The sequence below is a fragment of the Amborella trichopoda genome, chromosome 10 (genome assembly GCF_054954075.1).
Source record: "Amborella trichopoda isolate Santa Cruz 75 chromosome 10, AtrichopodaSantaCruz75HAP2 v2.0, whole genome shotgun sequence".
NCBI classification, from domain to species: Eukaryota; Viridiplantae; Streptophyta; class Magnoliopsida; order Amborellales; family Amborellaceae; genus Amborella; species Amborella trichopoda.
The window spans coordinates 30,768,865-30,791,453 of record NC_142345.1 but is presented as its reverse complement, the minus strand read 5'-3'; the positions used below and the strand labels follow the sequence as shown (position 1 = coordinate 30,791,453).

The 22,589-nt window shown below is 35.9% G+C and overlaps 1 protein-coding gene and 1 long non-coding RNA gene across 2 annotated transcripts; both read right to left on the bottom strand.

Moving 5' to 3' along the window:
* Positions 1 to 1,394: 1,394 nt before the first annotated feature.
* LOC148780140 (uncharacterized) lies at positions 1,395 to 2,656 on the bottom strand. The gene is made up of 2 exons (XM_088849535.1): positions 2,493 to 2,656; positions 1,395 to 1,890 (listed from the first exon to the last, which is right to left on the bottom strand). Exons 1-2 carry the CDS (start codon positions 2,611 to 2,613, stop codon positions 1,589 to 1,591), a joined length of 423 nt encoding a protein of 140 aa, XP_088705661.1. The 5' UTR covers positions 2,614 to 2,656; the 3' UTR covers positions 1,395 to 1,588.
* Positions 2,657 to 17,361: 14,705 nt separating this feature from the next.
* On the bottom strand, positions 17,362 to 18,576 carry LOC148780139 (uncharacterized). The gene is made up of 2 exons (XR_016042590.1): positions 18,415 to 18,576; positions 17,362 to 17,818 (listed from the first exon to the last, which is right to left on the bottom strand). It is a non-coding gene; the product is annotated as an uncharacterized LOC148780139 (long non-coding RNA).
* Positions 18,577 to 22,589: the final 4,013 nt, after the last annotated feature.

Sequence of the window (22,589 nt, the reverse complement as noted above, 5' to 3'; positions counted from 1 at the left end):
TTGGGAATGTTAACTATGGATTGGGTTTTGACTCTTGTTATATTAAAGTTCTCTTTGTTTTTTAACTTGAAATTGAATTTGAAGCTACGAAGCTGGTATTATAATAAGAAGATTTCTTTTGAACTTTGAATTTTGTAAATGGCGTAATGCAGCTTCCCAATTTCACATTCAATGGTTAGGATTAATTGTGGCCACTTTGTACAAAAGGTAAACAGTCTCAATCCCATTGTACTTTTCTTTGTGATAAAATCTTTATTTACAATCATCTGTCTTTATTTTCCCATTTCTCTATGCATTGTGAATAACTACATTTCTTTTCTACAACATTTCTTTGATAGACCCGTACATAAAAAAGTTAGCAAGGTTGGTAGAAATTTTTATTAAGGGAAACGTTTATATAAAGGATCTAAACAATTTTGGAATTAGTGTATTTTGTTACGCATTTTTTGACCGTTAATTTGCAAGATTTTCAAGTTTTCAAAGATCTATTGATCGACACTATTTTTAAAGTTTAAAACTTTATTTATATATTAAGGCTATCACAAAGATTTCCGGTACTGAAACCACATTTCTCGATACTATTTGAGGGTAGGCTCTAATTTGATTGTTTAGAGCTTAGGCTCAATACAAACTGCACCCTTTTATTAAGGAGTGAAGTTCAATAAGGACAATTAATGAATAAAATCTGCTTCTAATATTTTTAAAGACATCCAAAAAATCTAGTACATAATAAAATAAAGCAAGAAGATATTTCAATCAAGCTTACAAATTTTTAATGTGAAGGTTCTTTATATTTAACATCCAAACTGGCTCTTAAGAAATCACAGATCATCATATTCTTCTTTCAATCTCTATCTCTAAGCATATTAAGTACATAATTGTTTATCTCGAGCAATTTCCTAGATTCTGTTTCTCAAAAGTCAAAACTAAAGATAAAGTGAGACGGCAAACTCCTTTCTTAAAATTGAAATATCTGATCCTAAATTTTCATTAGGGATTTTGAAACAAAGAATATTCACAATTTAAGGAATGAATATAATGAAGAATATTCATTATCAACATTTTTGTTATAAAATATGACATTTGTTGAAATAATTGAAAATCCAATTATTTTATTATAGCATAAATTAGATACAAATGAACAAAAAATTTCCAGTTTGAAATGATATCATTTCTTAAACTGATAAACTGAAGCCATTAGCTAGTTGCTACTTGCCGCATTCTCCATCAACTTTATCCAAAATATGAGACCAAATATAAGTATTTAACCAAAAGAAATACTACTTTTCTCTACTTATCATGACTAAAGCAATACCTCTTTTCCAACCAGAAAATAAATAGGCAATAACAAAAAAAAAAAAGAAAAAGAAAAAAGAAAAATAACATCAGACTCATATCATCAATGACACAAGGTAAGATACTTATAAACCATTCACAAAAGGGCTACATATAAAATCCACATAGCACAAGGTTATGCATAGATAACCTTAAGGTAGGGCAAGCTCAAAGTGCCCTTTATTCACTGCAGATACTGTATAATAAGTACATGACTTGTAAACAAACACACAGGCCCCATTAGACTGAAAGTCTAGTTATGGGGCTTGGCCAGAGTGCTCACTTGTGCTTTGGCGAGGGCGTCGAACTCAGCTTGGGAGCAACAATAGCACCCCCTATAGCCACAGCATTGGCGTCTGTAGCCGCATCCACCACCGCCGCCATATCCACCACCACGCCCGCCGCCGTATCCACCACCACGCCCACCATAGCCAGGCCCACCGCCGTATCCACCACCACGCCCACCATAGCCTCCACCACCGCGCCCACCATAGCCGGGGCCGTATCCACCACCGTATTGCTCTGTTTGTGCAGCTTCCGTATCTACAACTTCCTCTGCAACAGTGAAACATGCGTGACTGGTCATTTTTTAGCGAGAAAAAAATGAGAATAAGATTTTTGGAGTCATTGAAAATTCTTCATCGTGGACAATTAGGACGTGTTTTTATGAACATAATGTATATTTATCCCTCATTTAATTGCTAATATTTGATTTAGTGATGCAATCCTAGACATCTGATGAACTCGGAATGATACAAAGAAGAATAGTTAGGCCGCTACGGCATGCACAAATCTTCAAATGGTCAGAAAAATAATGGCAAAATTTAAAATGAAATTTAACAATTATTTCTGGAGTTCTTATATAGCATTCATGGTGAGTCAATGTATTTACCTATACAACTAAGCATTGTTAATCTTCTGTAGGAAACTTCACATCGCCCCATCCGTCTGATATCGCAGCGGACGGCTGGAAGGCGTAGTTCTTCCAAACAAAGACATTCACATTTTGTGTTTGTGGACTTTGAGTAGAGGATGTGAAACCTTCACAGTCATCATCTAATGCATTTCCATATCTAACTAAATATGCAAAAGTTATTGGAAAACACTGCATATACACAACTAAACTACGTGTTTGTAAATGCAATGACACCACTTACCAGCATCAACTTCTTTCTTCTCTGGCTTATTTTCATTGACCGCCTTAGCACAAACGTCAGAAGAGGTGAGGAGGAAGGCAATCAAGAGTGTTAATAGGATGAAAAGAGTCTTAGAAGCCATTTTCAATGAGCAAGAAGCACTTGATAAAAGAGAAGGATGAGAATATCACCTAGAATCACCCCTATTTATAGGAGTGGGAGAGGATGGAGGGTGCGTTGAGACTTGAGAGAGAGAGCGAGAGAGATCACAAGGGCAAGGAGCCGTTATTATCCATTGAAGCTTATGGATAGGGGCTGGAATGGACCTGGACTCAACATGGGTCCGAGTATGGGTCCAAAATTTGGACCCCACGGATCAGGTCTTGGTCCAAATATTGGACGAGAACACTCTTTGGGTCTGGGTTCATGTGGTACCGATCCGTACCAAACCCGAATAGTGTTATTATTCATAGTATCTAAATATAAAATATTTAAATAAATATGATTATATATTTTGGTTATAATATTTAAATAAGGGAAAAGTTTATATAGAGCCGAGGCTCTAAACAATCAAATTAGAGCCTACCTCACAAATTTCACTAGAAGAGGTTGTTTTGATACCCAAATATCCTCAAATTGATAACCTCGACATCAAGCTGCATGGACATGAGAAAAAAAATAGATTTCAAGTTTTGGAAAAGGGTATTTTGTAATGCACTTTTGAATCGTCAATTTTCAAGATTTCATAGATCTGTCAATCTACACTATTTTTGAAGCTTTAAAATTTATAAATAAAGATGAAAATATATTTTAAGACAATCATAAAGATTTTTAGCATTGAAAGCACATTTTTTGATAATATTTGAAGGTAAGCCCTAATTTTATTGTTTAGAGCGTAGGCTCTATACAAACCGCACCCTTTAAATAATACATGTGTGTATTTAACATAGTATTTAAATTCATATTTTTTATTATTTTTCTGTTCAGGTCCTATCAAGTCTGGGTTCGGTCTGGTCCGACCCGATCCGACCTGTTGCCACACCTAATTGTGGAAGGGGGTGGGACAATGTACATTTAATGCATTACATATCCAAGTGGTGCAGTTGGGTGGTGGTCTTAATTGGGCCAAACTCATGTGATGGGCCCTTCTATATCCTTAAGAAAACAGCAGTAATATTGGTTCCTAGAGCCACTACACTACAACTTACTACACTGTGAGAGGCCATATAAAATCCAAAACCTCCATTTACATGGTAGATATTAACCACAAATGGAAATTGTTCCAAGAAGTTAGGTCCCTTCCCAATTAAAATCACATCTAGAAGTGTAGAACCCTGTTAATTACAAGTACAGGAGTCAAAGTGAGATTAGATAAGTCATGGGAAGGACTACACGAGATATGAGATGAGAGAGAAAACGAAAATTCCTTCTTGAAAATAGGGTTAGACAGTCCTTTCTACAAAAATCATCTTAGAGATGGATTTTGGTTTTTGATCCAAAAATTTCTATAATTTTTATTTTGTATCAAAATGTATTTTCAGATTTGGATTTTGGATTCAATTTGTTGGGGTTCGAGAACCTCAACAATGGTGGCCAAGAGAAATCCTATTTTATTTTGGAGAGGGCCTCTTTAGTCTAGTGGTCCATGCCGAGCCAGGCCTTGGTTGGCCCCATCGGGACAGGGGCCTATACAGGACCGGCCCATTGCCATCCCTACTTGTGATCACTTTTAAGATGAAGCACAAAAGAAAAACTACTTTGAACTCTTGAAACCCTATATGTGATCAGCCATCAAATGAATACTCGATAGTTATTCTTGAAGCTAGAATTGATTGGAGAATTTTGCTGTAATGCAAATCAAGAATATTCTTTTTAGGTTCACATTAGTGAAGGATGATCCAAAATTTTTGGATCAAACTAATTCTCCCGGCATGGTATTTTAATCATGGGACTAAATCTATGATTTGGTCCTACGAGACAAAAATTCCTCTATTACTATATCTTTAAGGAAGAAGTTTATATAAGGTGTTCACTTTATACTATTGAAGTAAGGTGCATTTTAAAAATATTTTAGAAGAGAGCTTTCAATTGATGGAAAACTTTCTAATTTATTATCTTGACCTCAAGATCTATTGATATGAAAAAATAATAATCTCAAGTTCTCAAAATAATAGATTTGTAACGAGGTATTTGGACATTGTCTTTTCAATATTTGAAGGTGGACGGAAATTGATTTTCAAGCCATCATAAGGTTTTTGATACTACGACTAGTTCGCCATACAAAATTTAGAGATACTACTTCTACAATATATGAAGGGTTCACCAAAAAAAATTCAACATGTAATATAAGGGTAGTGATCTCATGCAATGGTTGTATCATAGTATAATGAAATCATCTTCAAAAACAATGTTTGATCCAAAATTTAAAATATACACTCTTTTCATTGTAATGAACAATCACAAATAGTAATATAGACTGTCCATTTTGATAAGATGCTTAGACCTAAGCCTTAGAAGGATTTTTTTCTTTTTTAATTTTTTTTGATAGCTTTATTATCATTAAATGAACAATGTTAAAGAAGAAAAAAATGATTTTGAGTTTGTAAAGGCTAAGATCTTGAAATTCACCAATGAATAGTCTAGATTCGTTGTTGGAGGGGGACTCCTTTTGACCATATCTAGAGTTCAAATCAAACTTTTTTTTTTTGAGATTTATTATTGAGATGAAGAGAGTGTGTGTGTAAAATTTTAGGTCATATAAATACCAAAAAACATGATTTATAGGAAGTGTGGTTGCATTATACTATATTACCACCATTGCATGAAATCACCGCCCGTAATATTATACAAGTGTTGTGCTCTGATACTACTTGTTGTGCGCGTGGAAGTAAAAAAACCTGATGGGTTAATATTTGGCAAATAAAGTATGAGAAATAAAGCATGAAACACATTCAACAAGAATTCAAAGATTTATGTGGTTCCCCAAGAGGGCTATATCCATGACCACGGCAAACATCAATCCACTATACCAATGAAAGTTACATCAAAGATTTTGGAACAAACTTCAACAAAAACATAGTCGAGCAACCCTTTTAAACCCGCTCTCCCAAACGGCACCACTGCCGATCTCTCATCTCTATTTCATAACTAGACCATTGTAAAGGAAGAGAAATTTGAGAACAAACGAGACTTTATCTCACTAAAAAGGAAACCATCCAAAATCTTAATGGGACCCGCTTCTCTACAAGAAATAAGCATCTCAATCTTCGGGAGTCTAAACGAGACACCATCATAATGTTCTATCCAAAGGAAACTCTATTCTCTAGGAGGAAATCGCATCTTATACGCATGAGGCTCTACCTCCCTATCTCTCTAGGGGAATCACCATTCCCCTATGGTGATCCAAATTGGGCACACTAAAATCTCTGCACTTTCATCCCATAAATATAATTAGGAATCTACCTAAAATAGAAAACTTCCTATTGATATAACGTATATCTTAAGAGACCAAGAGATAAATCTAAGAGTCCTAATCTTTTTGGATTTCTATTTTCCTTAAGAAACTTATTAATATCAATCTCAATCCCAAGTAATATGGCAATATCTCAATCTCACAAAATATGATAATATCTCAAATATGGGAATATCTCAATCTCACATAATATGGATCAATCTCAATCAATACCCCAAAATATGAGATTTTCTTATGTGGGTTGATTTTGGATAGCATCAAATCCAACAATCTCTACCTTGGTATCAAAATCACCTGCTCACCACGCCAACATCTATTGGATAGCATCATGGATTCTTCAACTTTTACCAAATAAAATTTCTTCATTATTCTTGCTGAAAAGTAATGCTTTTCATCAAATTCTCCACCTCGAACCTTGCGTTGAAACCCTAAATCGGGCTACTTGGCTCAACCTCGCTCTGATACCACTTGTTATGCGTGCGAAAGCAATAAACCCGATGGGTCAATATTTGGCAAATGCAGCATGAAAAATAAACCATGAAACACATACAATAAGAACACAAAGATTTATGTGGTTCACCCTAAAAGGCTACATCTACGGGCACGACAAATTGAAATCCAATATACTAATGAAAGTTACATCAAAGATTTTGGAACAAACCTTGACAAAAAACCCCAAGCCAAGCAAACCATTTTAAACAACTCTCCATTTCTTCTCTTTACTTCTGGTAACCATTACCAACAATACCAGATAGAGATACGAGAGCAACGAGAAACTTACTTTTTCTCTAACTAAAAAGGGAACAACTCAAAATCTCTATGGGAACTGCTTATCTACAAGAAACAAATAAGCCTTTCAATCTTTGGGAGTCTAAAAGATGCACTATCCCAATGTTTTTGTCCAAAAGAAACTTTATTCTCGGTGAGGAAATCGCATCTTATGCAGCTCTACCTCCCACTCTCTCTAGAGGAATCACCATTTCCATATGGTGACCCAAATTGGGTAAACAAATTCTCTGCACTTTCATCCCATATATATAATTAGGAATTCACACAAAATAGGAAACTTTGTATTACATATATCTCAAAAGACCTAGAGATAAATCCACGAGTCCTAATCTTTTTAGATTTCTATTTCTTTTATGAAACTTATGAATATAAATCTCAATCTCACAAAATATGGCAATATTTCAATCCTACAAAATATAAAAACATCTCAATCCTACAAAATATGAGATTTTTTTATGTAGGTGATTTTGGATAGAAACAAATCCAACAACAACATAAGAGATAGGTATCTAAAACGTGTTGTTAGGTACGTACAATAATGCATTTGATAAATATGAGGCTTGAGTGCAATCCAAAGCTTGGCATGGTCAATGAATACAATTGACGTGTTCACATCATTTATTAATTCGATAAAGTTTTATCTAAAAATAGGTGTGTGGGCATTTGGTCAACTGTTTGAATTTCATGTGTATGCATCATTATTAATGTACCCTGCAACCCTTGGGAGCTAATAGCTCAAAATAGGGATAGTTCAAGGAGGTCCGGATCATTATTGTCATTTAGATTTCAAAATTAAGTGGTTGTGATATGTTATTGACTATATTTAAAGGCTTTTAAAAAAAAAGAAAAAATTTTGAACTTCGTAACAAACCTTTAGCCATTCAATTTGACATCTAATTCATCATCATCACTTTCATCATAACGTTTTATCGGGCTTCGAGCCGGACATGATGAAAGCCATAATTCTCATAAAGCCAAACACAATGTCCACTTGTATACGCTCTTACTCCATCTTTGGATTTGTTTTAAATAAGTAGAACCTAAATTTAGCAGGTTTCTTATAGATCTCTAGACAATTTTCATTCTCTTGTAATTAAAAATCCAATTAGTTTTCCGGCCAAACTTTCTAAAGATGGCGATTCTATAAACATATCATTGCAAATTCCATTTAGGATGAAAAAAGTTGACGATTTACGATATAAAGCAAATGGAAACCTGAAAAACCTGTCTGAAAAGAAATTACAGCGAAAAAAATATCCACATTTCAGACTATGAAAAATTTGTGTTAAGGCTTTAATTTTATAGGGTTACAAAACCCCGTACAGATTGTACAGGTTGTTACACAGAAATGTACAGGATGAATAACTTTCCTAGTATCTAGAAGCCGAAAAGGATCAAAAAAATTATATAGAATACATATATGTTACCATATATTTATACTCGTGTTGAAGACGTCTGTGAGCTGCTCAGACCAGGCAATCTATGAAAGAGAAATTGTACAAAGTGAGTTGGTGCATCTATGAACCCTGCATTCTTTAAAATATAGATGATCCTCTTCTTATTATTACAATAAAATGGTGTGGGAGTGGTAGCAGTAACACCCATGGAGCAACCATTAAAACCAAACAACTTCAGTAGTAGTTTGGGCCATGGCCCTATATTGAGCTTAGTGTAGGCTCTTTTCTAATAGGACATACTCAAAAGAAATCACCATGCAAATCTGGGATCCAAAATACTGACCCTCCACTAATTATTTATCACTACAGCCTTTCATTCATTTCTATCATGACTCTTCGCTATTTTTTTTGAAATATAGCTTTTCACTAATTAATTATGAGTTACATATGGGTACCCCTTCTATGGTGGCTCTTCACTAATTACATATAGGATACAACATTTTATCCATAGTGACTCTCCATATATATCATAACTGTTCACTGATTACTTATAAGTGAAAAGGTACAATGAGAGGATGCATATTTGAGTCGTGCTCCATCCTACTCTACTTATAATTGTTTAAATTGTTATAATTAATAATTTTGAATATAATAATTATTAGTTTTAGTAATTAAATAAAATTAAAAATTGTGATTGCTATAGATACCATTAATGATACTAATAATACAATTGTATTATTCTAATGAATATCATAATAATTGCACAAATAAGTAGAATCCTAATTAAATACTATAAGTATATTATATAGCTACAATTTTATAATTAGATGATGATGATGATGATAATGTATATTATATTGTATTAGAACATTAACAAATATAACTATAGAGAGATTGTAGGGTACAGAGATATATAATTTTGTTCCCTTACTCAAAAGACACCTCCTTAGAATTCTTGAACTCACAATAATGACTCTTCACTCGTTACTTATGATTATAACCTATCATTTATTGTGGCTCCTCACTAATTATTTATGAATGATAGATGGGTACACTATATGGTGACTATCTCTTTCTATGATTACAACCTATCATCTGTTGTGACTTTTCACTAATTAATTTATTTCTTGACTAATAAATATAGCTATATTTTTAATAATTATGTTCGCATTGATGCTCTATTCGTGTTACTCAATTTAACGTGTTACATTTTATTTGTTATATTTAAATATCACATACATAATTTACTCATTTCACTAGGCATACGTCTAACATGGTTCGAAGTGAGCATTGCCATATTCTCATTCACTATATTATTTTTTAAATTATAGCTATCAATTTTATGTTATTTATATAACTGTTTGATAGGACTTACAAAGGAGGTGCTTCTCACTAATCTTGTAAAAAGTCACACTTAGGACACCCTAAATTTTATAAACAAAGACTGTGATTCAATTTAGGTCTTACTTGTTCACCAAGCTAATGATACTCCTGTCTAAGTAAGAAACCCTAATCTGAACAAATCCCGGGATTGACATCTAGTTAGACCTTTTTTTTTTAATCACCAAGCCAGTTATAGCCTAAGTAATTTATAAACACAAATCCAAACAAATCCCAATAAGGAAAGATAGAGACAATAAGACACAAATCCAAAAAAATCCTAGTGGGGAAGAATAGAGACAAAAAAATTCTTATATTTATCCAACTAAAGGGAAAAGATGAGATTAGTCCACTAGTTCATATGAACATATGAGTACAATGTTTCAAATTGATTCTCGGCCGATCTGATGATTCCGGATGTCCGGTAGTTAAATTTTAGTTTTTCTTTCTACAACTTCAAATCACTTAAAATTTTAGCTGTGTGCTTTTCTCATTAAGGCGCACCTAATAAAAATATATAAAAAATTATTCGTGACGAACAAAATGACCAAAATACCCCCAAAAAAGCACCTTGAAAGTAATCGAGTGACTTTCTCTCTTTAAGGGTCTGTTTGATAACTAGAAGGTAAATGTTCCCTAAAAATTGGAAGTTCTTTTTTGTCAGGAAGAAAGAAGTTACGGTAAGAAGTTTTGAGTTTCAGTGTTCGATAACCTGCTGGAATCACAAAGAAGCTCTAGGTGTCTGTATTTAACAACCTGCAGTAATATTAAAGAAGTTCTAAGTATGTGTGTTTGATAATGTGCTCGAAGCTTAGGAAGTTCTAGATATGTGTGTAATTAGCTGTAGAAGTTCTAAGCAAGATTTGAAATCTTAAGGTTGAGACCTAAAAGTTACTTATTTTTTATTAATTTTTTAGATTTTTTTTTGGGATAAAATATCAATTGAAAGGAAAATACATTTCATTGAGAGAGAGAGAGAGAGAGAGAGAGAGAGAGAGAGAGAGAGAGAGAGAGAGAGAGAGAGAGAGAGAGAGAGAGAGAGAGAGAGAGAGAGAGAGAGAGAGAGAGAGAGAATTTAATTGATGAGTGAGAGAAGTGTCCTACAGAGAAGCTTTGGATTTTGGATAGGGGACCATTGTCCTAATCTCTATCACTTTTAAAAAAATAAGTTTATTTTTCAGAACTGGTCGAATCTCATCTTCAGATCATTTGGATTTGCACTATAGAGTTTGGCGCCTGGCATTTCGAGCTAGACCCGTGCATGAAGAAAAAAAATCCTCAAAAAAAGATTTCGCACCAATTTGAATCATATTCGTTATCTTTTGCTAAAATCTCTTTTCAAAACAGTTTTCATCAGAGAATTTTCAGGAAAATCCTTTTTATGGGGAAGTACAAAAAGTCCGGTCTTTGCTTTCATGCACAAGTCCCGCACTTTTTTCCTCCTCCTCATTCTCCGATAGCAATTTTAAAAACCTAGCCGCATTTCTATAGTTAGGGACCTACTCAAACCTAGCCTATCCACAGTTTAGGGAAAAAAATTCGAGTGTTTTGTTTGCTTATTACAATTGATTAGTCTTAGATCTCTGCTCGGATCCACTTTTGGTCGAAGTTGAAACCTTCTGAGTCTAAGTCTAGGCTTGTACCCGGTCTAGCCCATGTCCGAACCAAGGTTATACCCAGATCTGAACCTAGGCCCCTTTCTGGTCTGAGCCAAGGTTCACGCCAAATCTCACCTAGACCTTAGTCCAGGTCTATATTCGATCTAAATTTGAAACCTTCTGGGTCCAGGTCCAAGCTTGTGCTCAGCCTAGCCCAAGTCTGAACCAGGTTTACACCTAGGTTCGAACCTAGTCCCCCTTATGGTCTGAGCCAAGGGCTTGTGCCAAACGCAACCTTGATCCAGTCGGGGTTAACACACGTTCTGATATCCAATCCTTCTAGGTAAAGCCCAGGCTTGTGCTCAGCCTAGCTTAGGTGCAAACCAGGTTCACGCCCAGGTGCGAACCAGGTTCACGCCCAGGTCCGAACCTAAGTCCCCTCTTGGTCCGAACCAAGACTCGTACCCATCTAGTCTAGATCTCAATCTAGATCCTAGCCTAGATCAATGTATAGAGTTGCCTCTAGAACTAGACTATGTTCGTCTTAGCTCAGGGTTTAAACCGAAGCCTATCGAGTCTAGCAAGGTCCATCTGGTCCAGCCCTAGCCTTGGTCTTAGTTTAGGGTTTGTGGCTGGAATTAGACTCGGCTCACCTTAGCACAAGGCCCCAACCTAGGCTATCAAATCTAGCAAGGCCCAAGTCTAGATCAGGTCCTAGTCCATCGAGTCTAGATCATGTTCTGAGACTAAGTTCAAATAGGGAGAAGTCGTCATGTCGGCCACCCAAGGCGACTATGATGATTGCTCCACTACCGACTCCAAACCTAGCGTTCCCAAACCTAGGGACCAGTATGCCGCAATCCCTTGGGATTATGGCCACAACCCGGGTTTGTCCATTTTTTGGTGCCCAAGTCTTCAATTAGAGGAAGAGTCTAATGGATCGGTTCTAGATCTTGAAATATATGTTGCTTTTAAGCTAGCTCAACCCAAAAAACTTTGAATGATCAAGGGGTTCGACCTGGGGTCATCCTTCAAGGGCTCTTAGGCACCCAAAGTAAGAATAGAGTGAAGGAGAAGGTTCATGTAGTGTCAAATGCTCATTCCCTAACTCAAATCAAGAAAATTTTGAGCCACGACAACCTCAAAACCCTAATAACCAGGACCCACTTAGTTCTAGGGGATCTAACCTAGCCTCAAGCCACCATAGTACAACTCATGATAACTTGAACATTGTACGAAACAAAGGTATCGACCTGAACCGACCCCTAGGGGATGTAGGTATCTAAGCTGCCCTCCAAAGTTTAGTTGACCGAGGCTAGATTATTCAAGCCCCAACACATGTGTCGGTCCCAAACCAACTTATTACTATAGGACAATCAAGTCAACCAATTCTTCAATCGGTCCTTGCAATCCATCTGGTCCAACATACCGTACAATTCCTTTAGCCGTTTGCGACACCTATGGCACAATACATCCCTCAAGCCCACGTATACCAAACCACCCCGATGACTGTGGCTCATTAACCTCAGGTCCATATGTCCAATACATATCCCAAGACTTGACTCATTAGTCTACACTTGGGAACCTACCAGTTAGTGGGCCTACCATCATGCCGAATGCCTAATACGAAGGAATCATGAAAGCAATGTAAGACATGCTTATGAGACTGGGCATTCACGATGTTTTACCCCAAAAGGCCCTGGTTCATGTGACCTTAGGAGGCATGGAGGACCTTCCCTTTGGATTCATCATCCTAGAAATTCGAAACAAGTTCGACGGGAAGAGAGATTCAGATACCCACGTTAACGCCTACCTTCTCTCCGATCGAGCTTTGTGAGATAGGCCAAATCAATTGAAGGCCATATTTTTGAAAACGTTTTCTAGCCAAGCTTTGAACTGGCATCGAAGAATGATGTGTAATCAACCGTACATCACTCCAGATGAAATGTTCAATTTATTCGTTTCTCATTTTCGTGGATTGACACCAAGGCCTCTCTGATTGGGTGAACTCAGTGCAACAAAACAAAATCCAGGAGAATCCTTTGAAAACTTCATCAATTGATTCCACAAGGTGGTCATACGGGCCATTGAATGTCCACTCACAAACCTGACCAAGATCTCCATGGCCTTAGAAAAGGCCACTTCTGAATATAGGACATTCTTCAGCCAAGGTCTTATCCCTTACTCTTTCTACTCCTTGACTGAGCGGGTGGCACATCACGAAAGGGTCAGAGGAACACCTCTCAACACTAGACTTGGGAACAAACCTATAACCACTCCTCAAAACAAGATAAATAAAAACAACAATAACAACAACAAGGGGAATCCTTCCGGCCAGGTTAATGAAATTGCCATTAACGGGCCGGCTCGAGGTTTTTTCATTCAACGAAGGAATCAGAATCAAAACCAAAAGGGTCGGCCTAGAGTCAACACTCAAAATAATAACCAAATGAGAGTGGGTAATTTCACTCCTCTCAAAGACCCATTAGAAAAAGTACGGGAATTGCTCCTATCTAAAGACATGGTTTACCTCCCAGCACCATCCGAGTCACCATTCCAAGTCACGGACAAGAGAAAGTGGTGCAAATGGCAATGAAATCATGCACATGACAACTAAAATTGCTATCATTCGAAACGGGTTATTCAAGTGTTGATCGATAGCGGGGGACATCATGTCCTACTGAAAAATTAGCCTGTTGAAGAGCCTAATCAAAACATGGGTATGTTCACAAACCCTCTTTTGAAAAATACGGCCACAATAGCCGGAAAGAAAAAAACTCAGGACAACCCAAAAGGAAATGTTGTCATTCACATGATCGAGAATGGAGACAAAAAAAAAGTCCCGACTCAATTCATACTCCCTTGTGGTCACCACCTTCAAGAACCCCAAGAGGACCAATTGGATCTTCTAAAAGTGACCCTTCGCCTCAAAGCCTCGACAATCCACCTAAGTGAGACCAATATGATGAAGACGATATGTTAGAAATCGATGTGGTCTAGATTAATGAGAAGGGATCATCCTCCATTCGAGGGGCCAACACTCCAAAGTACCCCATCACTCTCGCAAAGGCCGACCCTATCGAGCTTCAACCAGGTGACAACTTGACTCGAAGAGGCCGAGTATTCAAGCCCATCCGTTTGATGGCTGATACCCTCAAAGAAAGAATAGGGACAACCTACGAGCCCAAGCAACTAGCGATTACCATAAATCAAGAACCCCAAAAGGAGTCAGGAGTAAACTCGAGCACTTATGATTTGCTAGCTCATCTTGGCAAGATCCAAGCTCATATCTCCATCTTGGAGTTGCTCGCCAACTCACCAACACATAGGACCTAGATCGAGAAGGTCCTCGCCAAGACGCACATCCAACCAGAAGAGCTAAGTGGGTTGATCAACTAGTTGACAACACCAATGCCAATTGTGCTCACGGACGACAACATCCCAACTAGCTTTAACCGCTTTCACGTCCAACCACTGTATATCACCGTTTTCATCGAAGGATATGAGATAGGGAGGGTGCTCATTGACAATGTGACATCCTTAAATATATGCCCTATGAAAACAATGAAGCAGATAGGGGTAGACCTCCCAAACCAAATATAGAAATAGTTTGAGGCTCCTTTCATTATTCCTGAATGTTCAAGCCACGAAACCAGAGCCTATTGTGGAACATTACAATGTGTTTTCTTTATTTTAATGTTATAGAGAAGGGTTACATAGAAGTGCGATCATTTTTTTTTTAAATTTCCATTTTTTTAAAAAAATTCTATATAATCTCTTTCTCTTACACACACATAGTAAAAATAGAAATCGGTATATATATATATATATATATATATTCCAATAGGATCCAAGACATCAATAAGTTCATTATGACTGGATCTTTTACTAAAGTAATTTCCTCTGATAGGAGGAAATTTTTGTTGCAGTAAATTTCTTGAGGAATGGCGCTATTACGCGGAATGTGAAATTTCTCGAGGTAGTAGAACTCCACCACTATAATTCTACATGAAAAATAATTAGGGCAAGTTTTCTATACTTCTCCTACAACATAGAATTTCTGTCCTCCCCCATATCCAACAGTCCATGTTGACTGGATGGTTAAGATTGCCCCAATCACTATGTCAAGTCTCTACACTATTTTAGTTTTAATTTTTTTCTATAAAGTATTTTGACACCAAATTTTGGACATCCAATCTTCTATTAAACTCGCACTAGCAAAAAATATAAAAATAATATTTTCAATAAAATAAAATGATCAAAATTCCTCTGAAAGACTCAAGGGATATTTTAGTCATTATATTTTATGAAAAAGTTATTTTTAATTTTTTTTTAAAGCTGCGCCCCAATGAGAAAATGGCATGTACCAAATTTCATGTTCATCAAATTTGTATTAAAAATTTTTTTAAAAAAAATGCTTTGAGACGTTGGATTTAAGATCAAACGGTGAGTGGCGCTCTTGATCAAAATTGGACGGCTGGATGGTCGGGAAGGATAGAACTTCTATGCTATAAAGGAAGCATAGAAGCCTTTCCCAAATAAATAACATAGGGTTCATAAGTTTATTAAAATTATATTAAACTAAAAAGAAAAAGGTTATTTCACTTGAGGAACAACTCAAATTTCTAATACTTTAAAAGACATCCAAAACATCTAGTACATAATAAAATAAAATAACTTAAAAGACATCCAAAAAATCTAGTTCATAATAAAATAAAATAACTTTGACATCCAAAAAATCTAGTACATAATAAACTAAAATAACATGATTTTTCAATCAAACTTACAACTTTTTCAATGTGCAGGTCTTCAATCAAACTTACAACGTTTTCAATGTGCAGGTCCTTTAAATCTGACATTCAAACTAGCTCTTACGGAGTCATTGATCATCTCTCCCTGCGTATTCTCTTCTCAATCTCTATATCTAAGCATATTAAATACATAAAGGAAAAAGTTTATATAAGGTTGCAGCCTTAAAATGTAGAACTACTGATGCACCTTAAAAATCTATCGAAAAATGTTGTTTTAATGTTTAAAAACACTCTAATTGATCATCTCGACATGGAGATATATGACTATAAAAAATAAAAAGAATTTTGAATCCTAAAAATAGTGCATCTTACAACAATTTATCTAGACCGTCCATTTTCAAGATTTCCTCATGTTTATTGATCTACTTGATTTTAACCGTTTTTGGAGTTTAAAATTTTACAATTAGTTATGAAAATAGATTTTGAGATAATTTTAAAAAAAAAATTATATCAAAATTATATGCCATAATAAAATTTGGAGGTGCACCTTAATTGGATTGTTTAAGGTTGCAACCTTATGGAAACCACACCCATACATAAATGTTTATCTCGATCAATTTCCTGGATTCTCTTTCTCAAAACTGAAGACAAAGTGAGACTCCAAACTCATGTCTTTCCTAAAATTCAAATATCTAATTTTAATTTTGATTAATGATTTTAAAACAAAGAATATTTACAATTTAAAGTATGAATTTATAATGAAGAATCTTCAGAATCAACATTGTTGTTATAAAATAGAGTGATTTACATACGGACCCTAAAGTGTTTTCTAAAATACAAAATGCTTCATTTATAGGTAGAAATAACTAAGAAGGTCGGTCATCATGGCTCTATTTATTTTTTTCAAGATTGCCTTTCGGTCTGAGGATTGAATCCTAGGTCCAAATTTGTTGTTTGTTTTCTTGTTTTTATTTTATTTTTTTTGATTTTTTTGTTAGTAGGGTATTGCTCCAAGCTTTAGGATAGTGCTCAACTAATAGAAACACTAAAAAAATATATTAAAAGTCGGTCAGAGGATGTTCTTGGACCTAGAGGAAATTTTGAAAATATAGAAAAAATGTAGGTTGATCGACCTTATTTATAATTTCCACCTATAAGTGGAGCATTTTATAGTTTAGGAAATTTTTTAAGATCCCTACTTATATCGCTCTATCAATATGACATTTGTTAAGATAATTGAAAATCCAATTTTTTTATTATAGCATAAATTAGATACAAATGAACAAAAGGTTTCCAGTTTGAAATGGTACCATTTCTTAAATTAAAGCCATTAGCTAGTTTCTACTTGCTACATTCTCCATCAACTTTGCCCAAAATATGAGACCAAATACAAGTATTTAACCAGAAGAAATAATAACTTTATCTACTTATCAAGACTAAAGCAATACTTTGGAACCAGAAAATGAATAGGCAATAACATAAAAAAAAAAAAGAAAAAAGAAAGAAATCAAAGGGAACATCATACTCATATCATCAATGACACAAGGAAGGTACTTATAAACCATTCACAAAAGGGCTACATATAAAATCCACATTGCACAAGGTTGTGCATAGCTAACCTTAAGGAAGGGCAAGCTCAAAGTTCCCTTTATTTACTGCAGATACTGGATAATAAGTACATGACTTGTAACCAAACACACAGGCCACATTAGACTCAAAGTCTAGTTATGGGGCTTGGCCTCAGTGTTCACCTCTGCTTTGGCGAGGGCGTCAAATTCAGTTTGGGAGCAACAATAGCACCCCCTATGGCCACAGCATCTGTGGCGACATCCACCACCATGCCCGCCGCCATATCCACCACCATGCTCGCCGCCGTATCCACCACCGTGCCCACCATAGCCAGGGCTGTATCCACTGCCGTAGTGCTCTGTTTGTGCAGCTTCCTTATCTACAACTTCCTCTGCCACAGCGAAACAAGCGCGACTGGTCATTTTTTAGTGAGAAAAAAACGAGAATAAGATTTTTGGAGTTACAGAAAAATCTTCATCGTGAACAATTAGAGCGTGTTTTTAATAACATAATGTATATTTATCCCTCATTTATTTGCTAATATTTGATTTAGTGATGCAATCCGAGACATCTGATGAACTTGGAACGATACAAAGAATAATATTAAGGCCGCTACGGCATGCACAAATCTTCATGTGGTCTGAAAAAAAATGGCAAAATTTTAAAAGAAATTTAACAATTATTTCTGGAGTTCTTATATAGCATTCATAGTGAGTCCATGTATTTACCTATACAAATAAGCATTGTGAATCTTCTGTAGGAAACTTCGCATCGCCCCAGCCGTCTGATAACACGGCGGACGGCTGGAAGGCGTAGTTCTTCCAAACAAAGACTTTCACATTTTGGGGACTTTGAGTGGAGGATGTGAAACCTTCACATTCATCATCTAATGAATTTCCATATCTAACTAAATATGCAAAAGTTATTGAAAAACAATACATATACACAACTAAGCAACGTGTTTGTAAATGGAATGACACTCCTTACCAGCATCAACTTCTTTCTTCTCTGGCTTATTTTCATTGACCTCCTTAGCACAAACTTCAGAAGAGATGAGGAGGGCGGATATTAAGAGTATGCCTAGGATGAAAAGAGTCTTAGAAGCAATTTTCAATGAGCAAGTAGCACTTAATAAAAGAGTAGGATGTGAAGATCACCAAGAGTCACCCCTATTTATAGGAGTGGGAGAGGGTGGAGGGTGTGTTGAGACTTTTGAGAGAGACAGAGAGATGACAAGGAGCCCTTCTTATCCATTAAAGATTGTCGACAGGGGTGGCAATAGACCTGGACCCGACCGTATGGGTCCAAAAATTGTATCTGGCGGATCAGGTCCGGGTCCAAATATTGGACCCAAATAATATACGGGTCCGAGTCCAAATCTATGTGGACCCGACCCGTACCAAATCTGAATAGTACTATAATTCAAATAATATCTAAATATATAATATTTTAAAAATATTTAAATAAACATAACTATATATTGTAGTTATAATATTTGACGTAGTATTTAAATATATACTTCTTGTTATTTTTGGGTCCAGGGTCGGCCCGGCCCGGCCCGACTTGACCCGTTGCCACACCTAATTGTGGAATGGGGTGGGATGGTAGTCTTAATTGGGGCAACCTCATGTGGTTGGTCCTTTTATATCCCTGAGAAAAATAGCAGTACCTTAGCCAGCCACTATTGGATCCTAAGCCACTACAGTGCAAGTTGCTACACTGTGAGAGTCCAAAACCTCCACTTACATGCTAGATGTTAACCACAAATGGAAATTATTCCAAGAAGTTGGGTCCCTTCCCAATTAAAATCACACCTAGAACTGCAGAACCACGTTGATTACAAGCACAGTGGGTGGATGGGGAGTAACTTATTGAAGTGAGATTGGATATTTCATGGGAAGGACTACACGAGAGATGAGATGAGATGAGATAGATAGAAAATGAAATTTCCTTCCTGAAAATAGGGTTACCCAGTCCTTTTTCCAAAATATCTATTATTTTGTATTTTGTATCAAAAATTTATTTTTGGATTTGGATTTTGGGTCCAAAGTTGGGGTCGAGAATCTCAACTATGGTGGCCAAGGGAAATCCTATTTTATTTTTGAAATTTAAAAATAATTTCATATATTAACTATCCCATATTGAAGTTCCACCTTTGAATGCATGAAGTGCATTTTAATTTTATCTCTTTTTTTGTACATCTGATCAAGCTCAAATTTAGTATTATCTTGCTTTTCATCATCATATATATACACATATATTTAACAATTAATTTAAAATAAATAAAATTACCTAAATATCTTTGAATATTACAAGGTATTTTGGTTATTTATGATTTTTAAATATTTTATTGGTGTTATGATGATGAGAAACACAAACATACTAAATTTGAGCTTGATCCGATGTATAAAAAAATAGATAAAATTAGAACAAACTTCATGCTTTCAAAAAGTGTAACTTGAGTGGGAATTATGAAATATATTCAAGTATTTAATTTCAGGAAACTAAATATGATTTTTTAGCGAATTCCCCTAAACTGTAAAAATAAAAATAATACCTTTTTAATAAATTTACCATCTATTTGTTTTTTGGTTAAGATTTTTACATTAAAATGGATATAGTTAAGAAACTAGGTCCTAAGACGCATAAAATACATTTCCCTGACATTATCATCTCTTACACGTTCATATGTCAGGTCTGTGTGATCAAATAGTACATTGGATACCAAGGGCCAGATACATAGTAAGAGGGGTTAGGGGCGGGGCCATAAATTGTGGCCCAAGAGTCGGGCTGAGCCACTTTTACCTAAAATTATGTGCAAGAATCATTATTGTCTTTCAAAGTTCTCAAAAAAAAAAAAAAAAAAAAAATCTTGAACTTTGCGACACATCCTCAGTCACTCAATTTGTCATCTAATTAATCGTCATCATCATGAAACCTTATTTTCGGGCTTTGGGCTGGGACGGACATGGCCAGGCCCTGTGGCTGCCTTAATTCTTATAAAGCCAAATACAATTTCCACTTGTATATGTTTTCACTCCATTTCTGGATTGGTTTTAAATAAGTAGAACCAAAATTTTGTTGGTTTCTTGTAGTTTTCTGGACAATTTCATTCGCTTGTAATTAAAAACCAAATTAGTTTTCCGGCCAAACTTTCTAAAGATAACGATTCTATAAATTTATCATTGCAAATGCCATTTAGCATGAAAAAAGTTGATTTACGATAAAAAAGCAATTGGAAACTTGAAAAACCTGTCTCAAATGATAGTTTAGTGAAAAAAATATTCATATTTCAGACTATGAAAAATTGTGTAAGGCTTTAATTTTATAGGGTTACAAAACCCTGTGCAGGTTGTTGCAAAGAAAGGTTCAAGATGAATCACCTTCCTAGTATATACATGCAGAAAAGTAACAAAAATATTAGATAGAATAATACATTTATATCACCATATATTTACACTTCCACTCAAACTTGAGATGGTTTCAAAGAAATTATGGAGATTTTTAGAGAGAAATTAAGAGAATTGAGTTGCAGTATATGTTGTGTTGAAGACGTCCGCGAGCTGCTTAGAGGAGGCAATTTATGAAAGGGAAATTGTGCCTACCAAAATTCATGGCATACAAAGTGAGAGTCACTTCAATATGCTTGGTGCATCTATGGAACTGTGCATTTTTTTAAATATAGATGACCCTCTTATTCTTACAATAAAATGGTGTGGGAGTGGTGATAGTAACACCCATGTCAGCGAACAACCAATAAGACCAAACAACTTCAGTGGTAGTTTGGATCATGGCCCTATATTGAGCTTAGTGTAGGCTCTTTTCTAATAGAACATACTCAAAAGAAATCACCCTACAAATCCAGGATCTAAAATAACGACCCTCCACTAATTATTTATGGTTAGACCCTTTCATTCATTTCTATCATGACTCTTACCTATTTTTTTGGAAATATAGCTCTTCACTAATTAATTGTGAGTTACATATGGGTACCTCTTTTATGGTGACTCTTCACTAATAACATATGAGTCCATAGTGATCCTCCATATTTATCATGACTCTTCACTGGTTCTTATAACTGAACTCTTGAAGGGCTCCTAGGCAAGTCTTTCTATATGATAATAGCGACCAAGTCAATTTGAACTCTATGCATCAAGTTAGCTTAAACCTGAAGGACTTATTTTAGCCTCAAATGTTAGGGGACTTAGTTTCCTTGTGAACCATTATTTTATCAGCAGATATGCTCATTCCTTGCAATGGGCTCTGGAAAATTTAGACGTCCTGTGCAGAATCAATGTTTTCGTCCTTCTCATCTCATAAGTGAGAAGAGAGAGAGACAGAGAGAGAGAGAGAGAGAGCTCTCTCAAAGTCTCTCTCTACCCCTGTGTGTGTGATTGAACAAAGTTAAACTTGGGTCGACATATTTTTTCCAACCTGCTTGATTTAGTAGCTATATAGCTTTACATATCTTATTTTCTTCTGCAGGAAACTTCTGGTGGAGCTATTTGAGGGTATCCGTGACCATGTATACACTCCAAGGCACAATTGGACAGTCTCGATACGTCAGCATCTCAATGAGAGCGCGGGTGAGAAAGGTTTCATTAGAGAATCTCAGCTTTTCAAACGCTTTTCATTCCTTGCCCACCCCTTACCAGAATGCTTATGTCGAGCATCTAAAACTTCTGGAAAACGTACTTGAGAAACTGCTGGAAATTTTACCGACATGGAGAGTAGCAGTCTGTTGCATAGTGTTGAGGACGAATGTCCCCTTTGGATACAAGAACTTGTCAAAACTCAGTCAAAAGTGACTGTCACCGATGAAGATGGCTCTGATGAGGGAGAGTCACTGGAAAATCAAGAAAGCGAAGAAGGTTCACCAGAATCTGATGAGGCGTTTTCTGGCCGGTCATCCGAACAGGATGACGAGATGGATCCTGACGATTAGTGTAATGGCTCGTTTGAATTTTCCTATTACATGGAACCAGAATGGTCTGGTTTTTTTCGATGCCCTCCTTTTATGGCATTTTTGGGGCCGCTCTGAGAGTGAGAGAGGAGAGAGAGGAGGCACGCTGTGCGGCTGCACAGGAATTCCTTTTGTACCATTGCTTGTAAATCCAGAGAGAGAGAGAGAGAGAGAGAGGCACGGGGTGGGCAAATTAGTT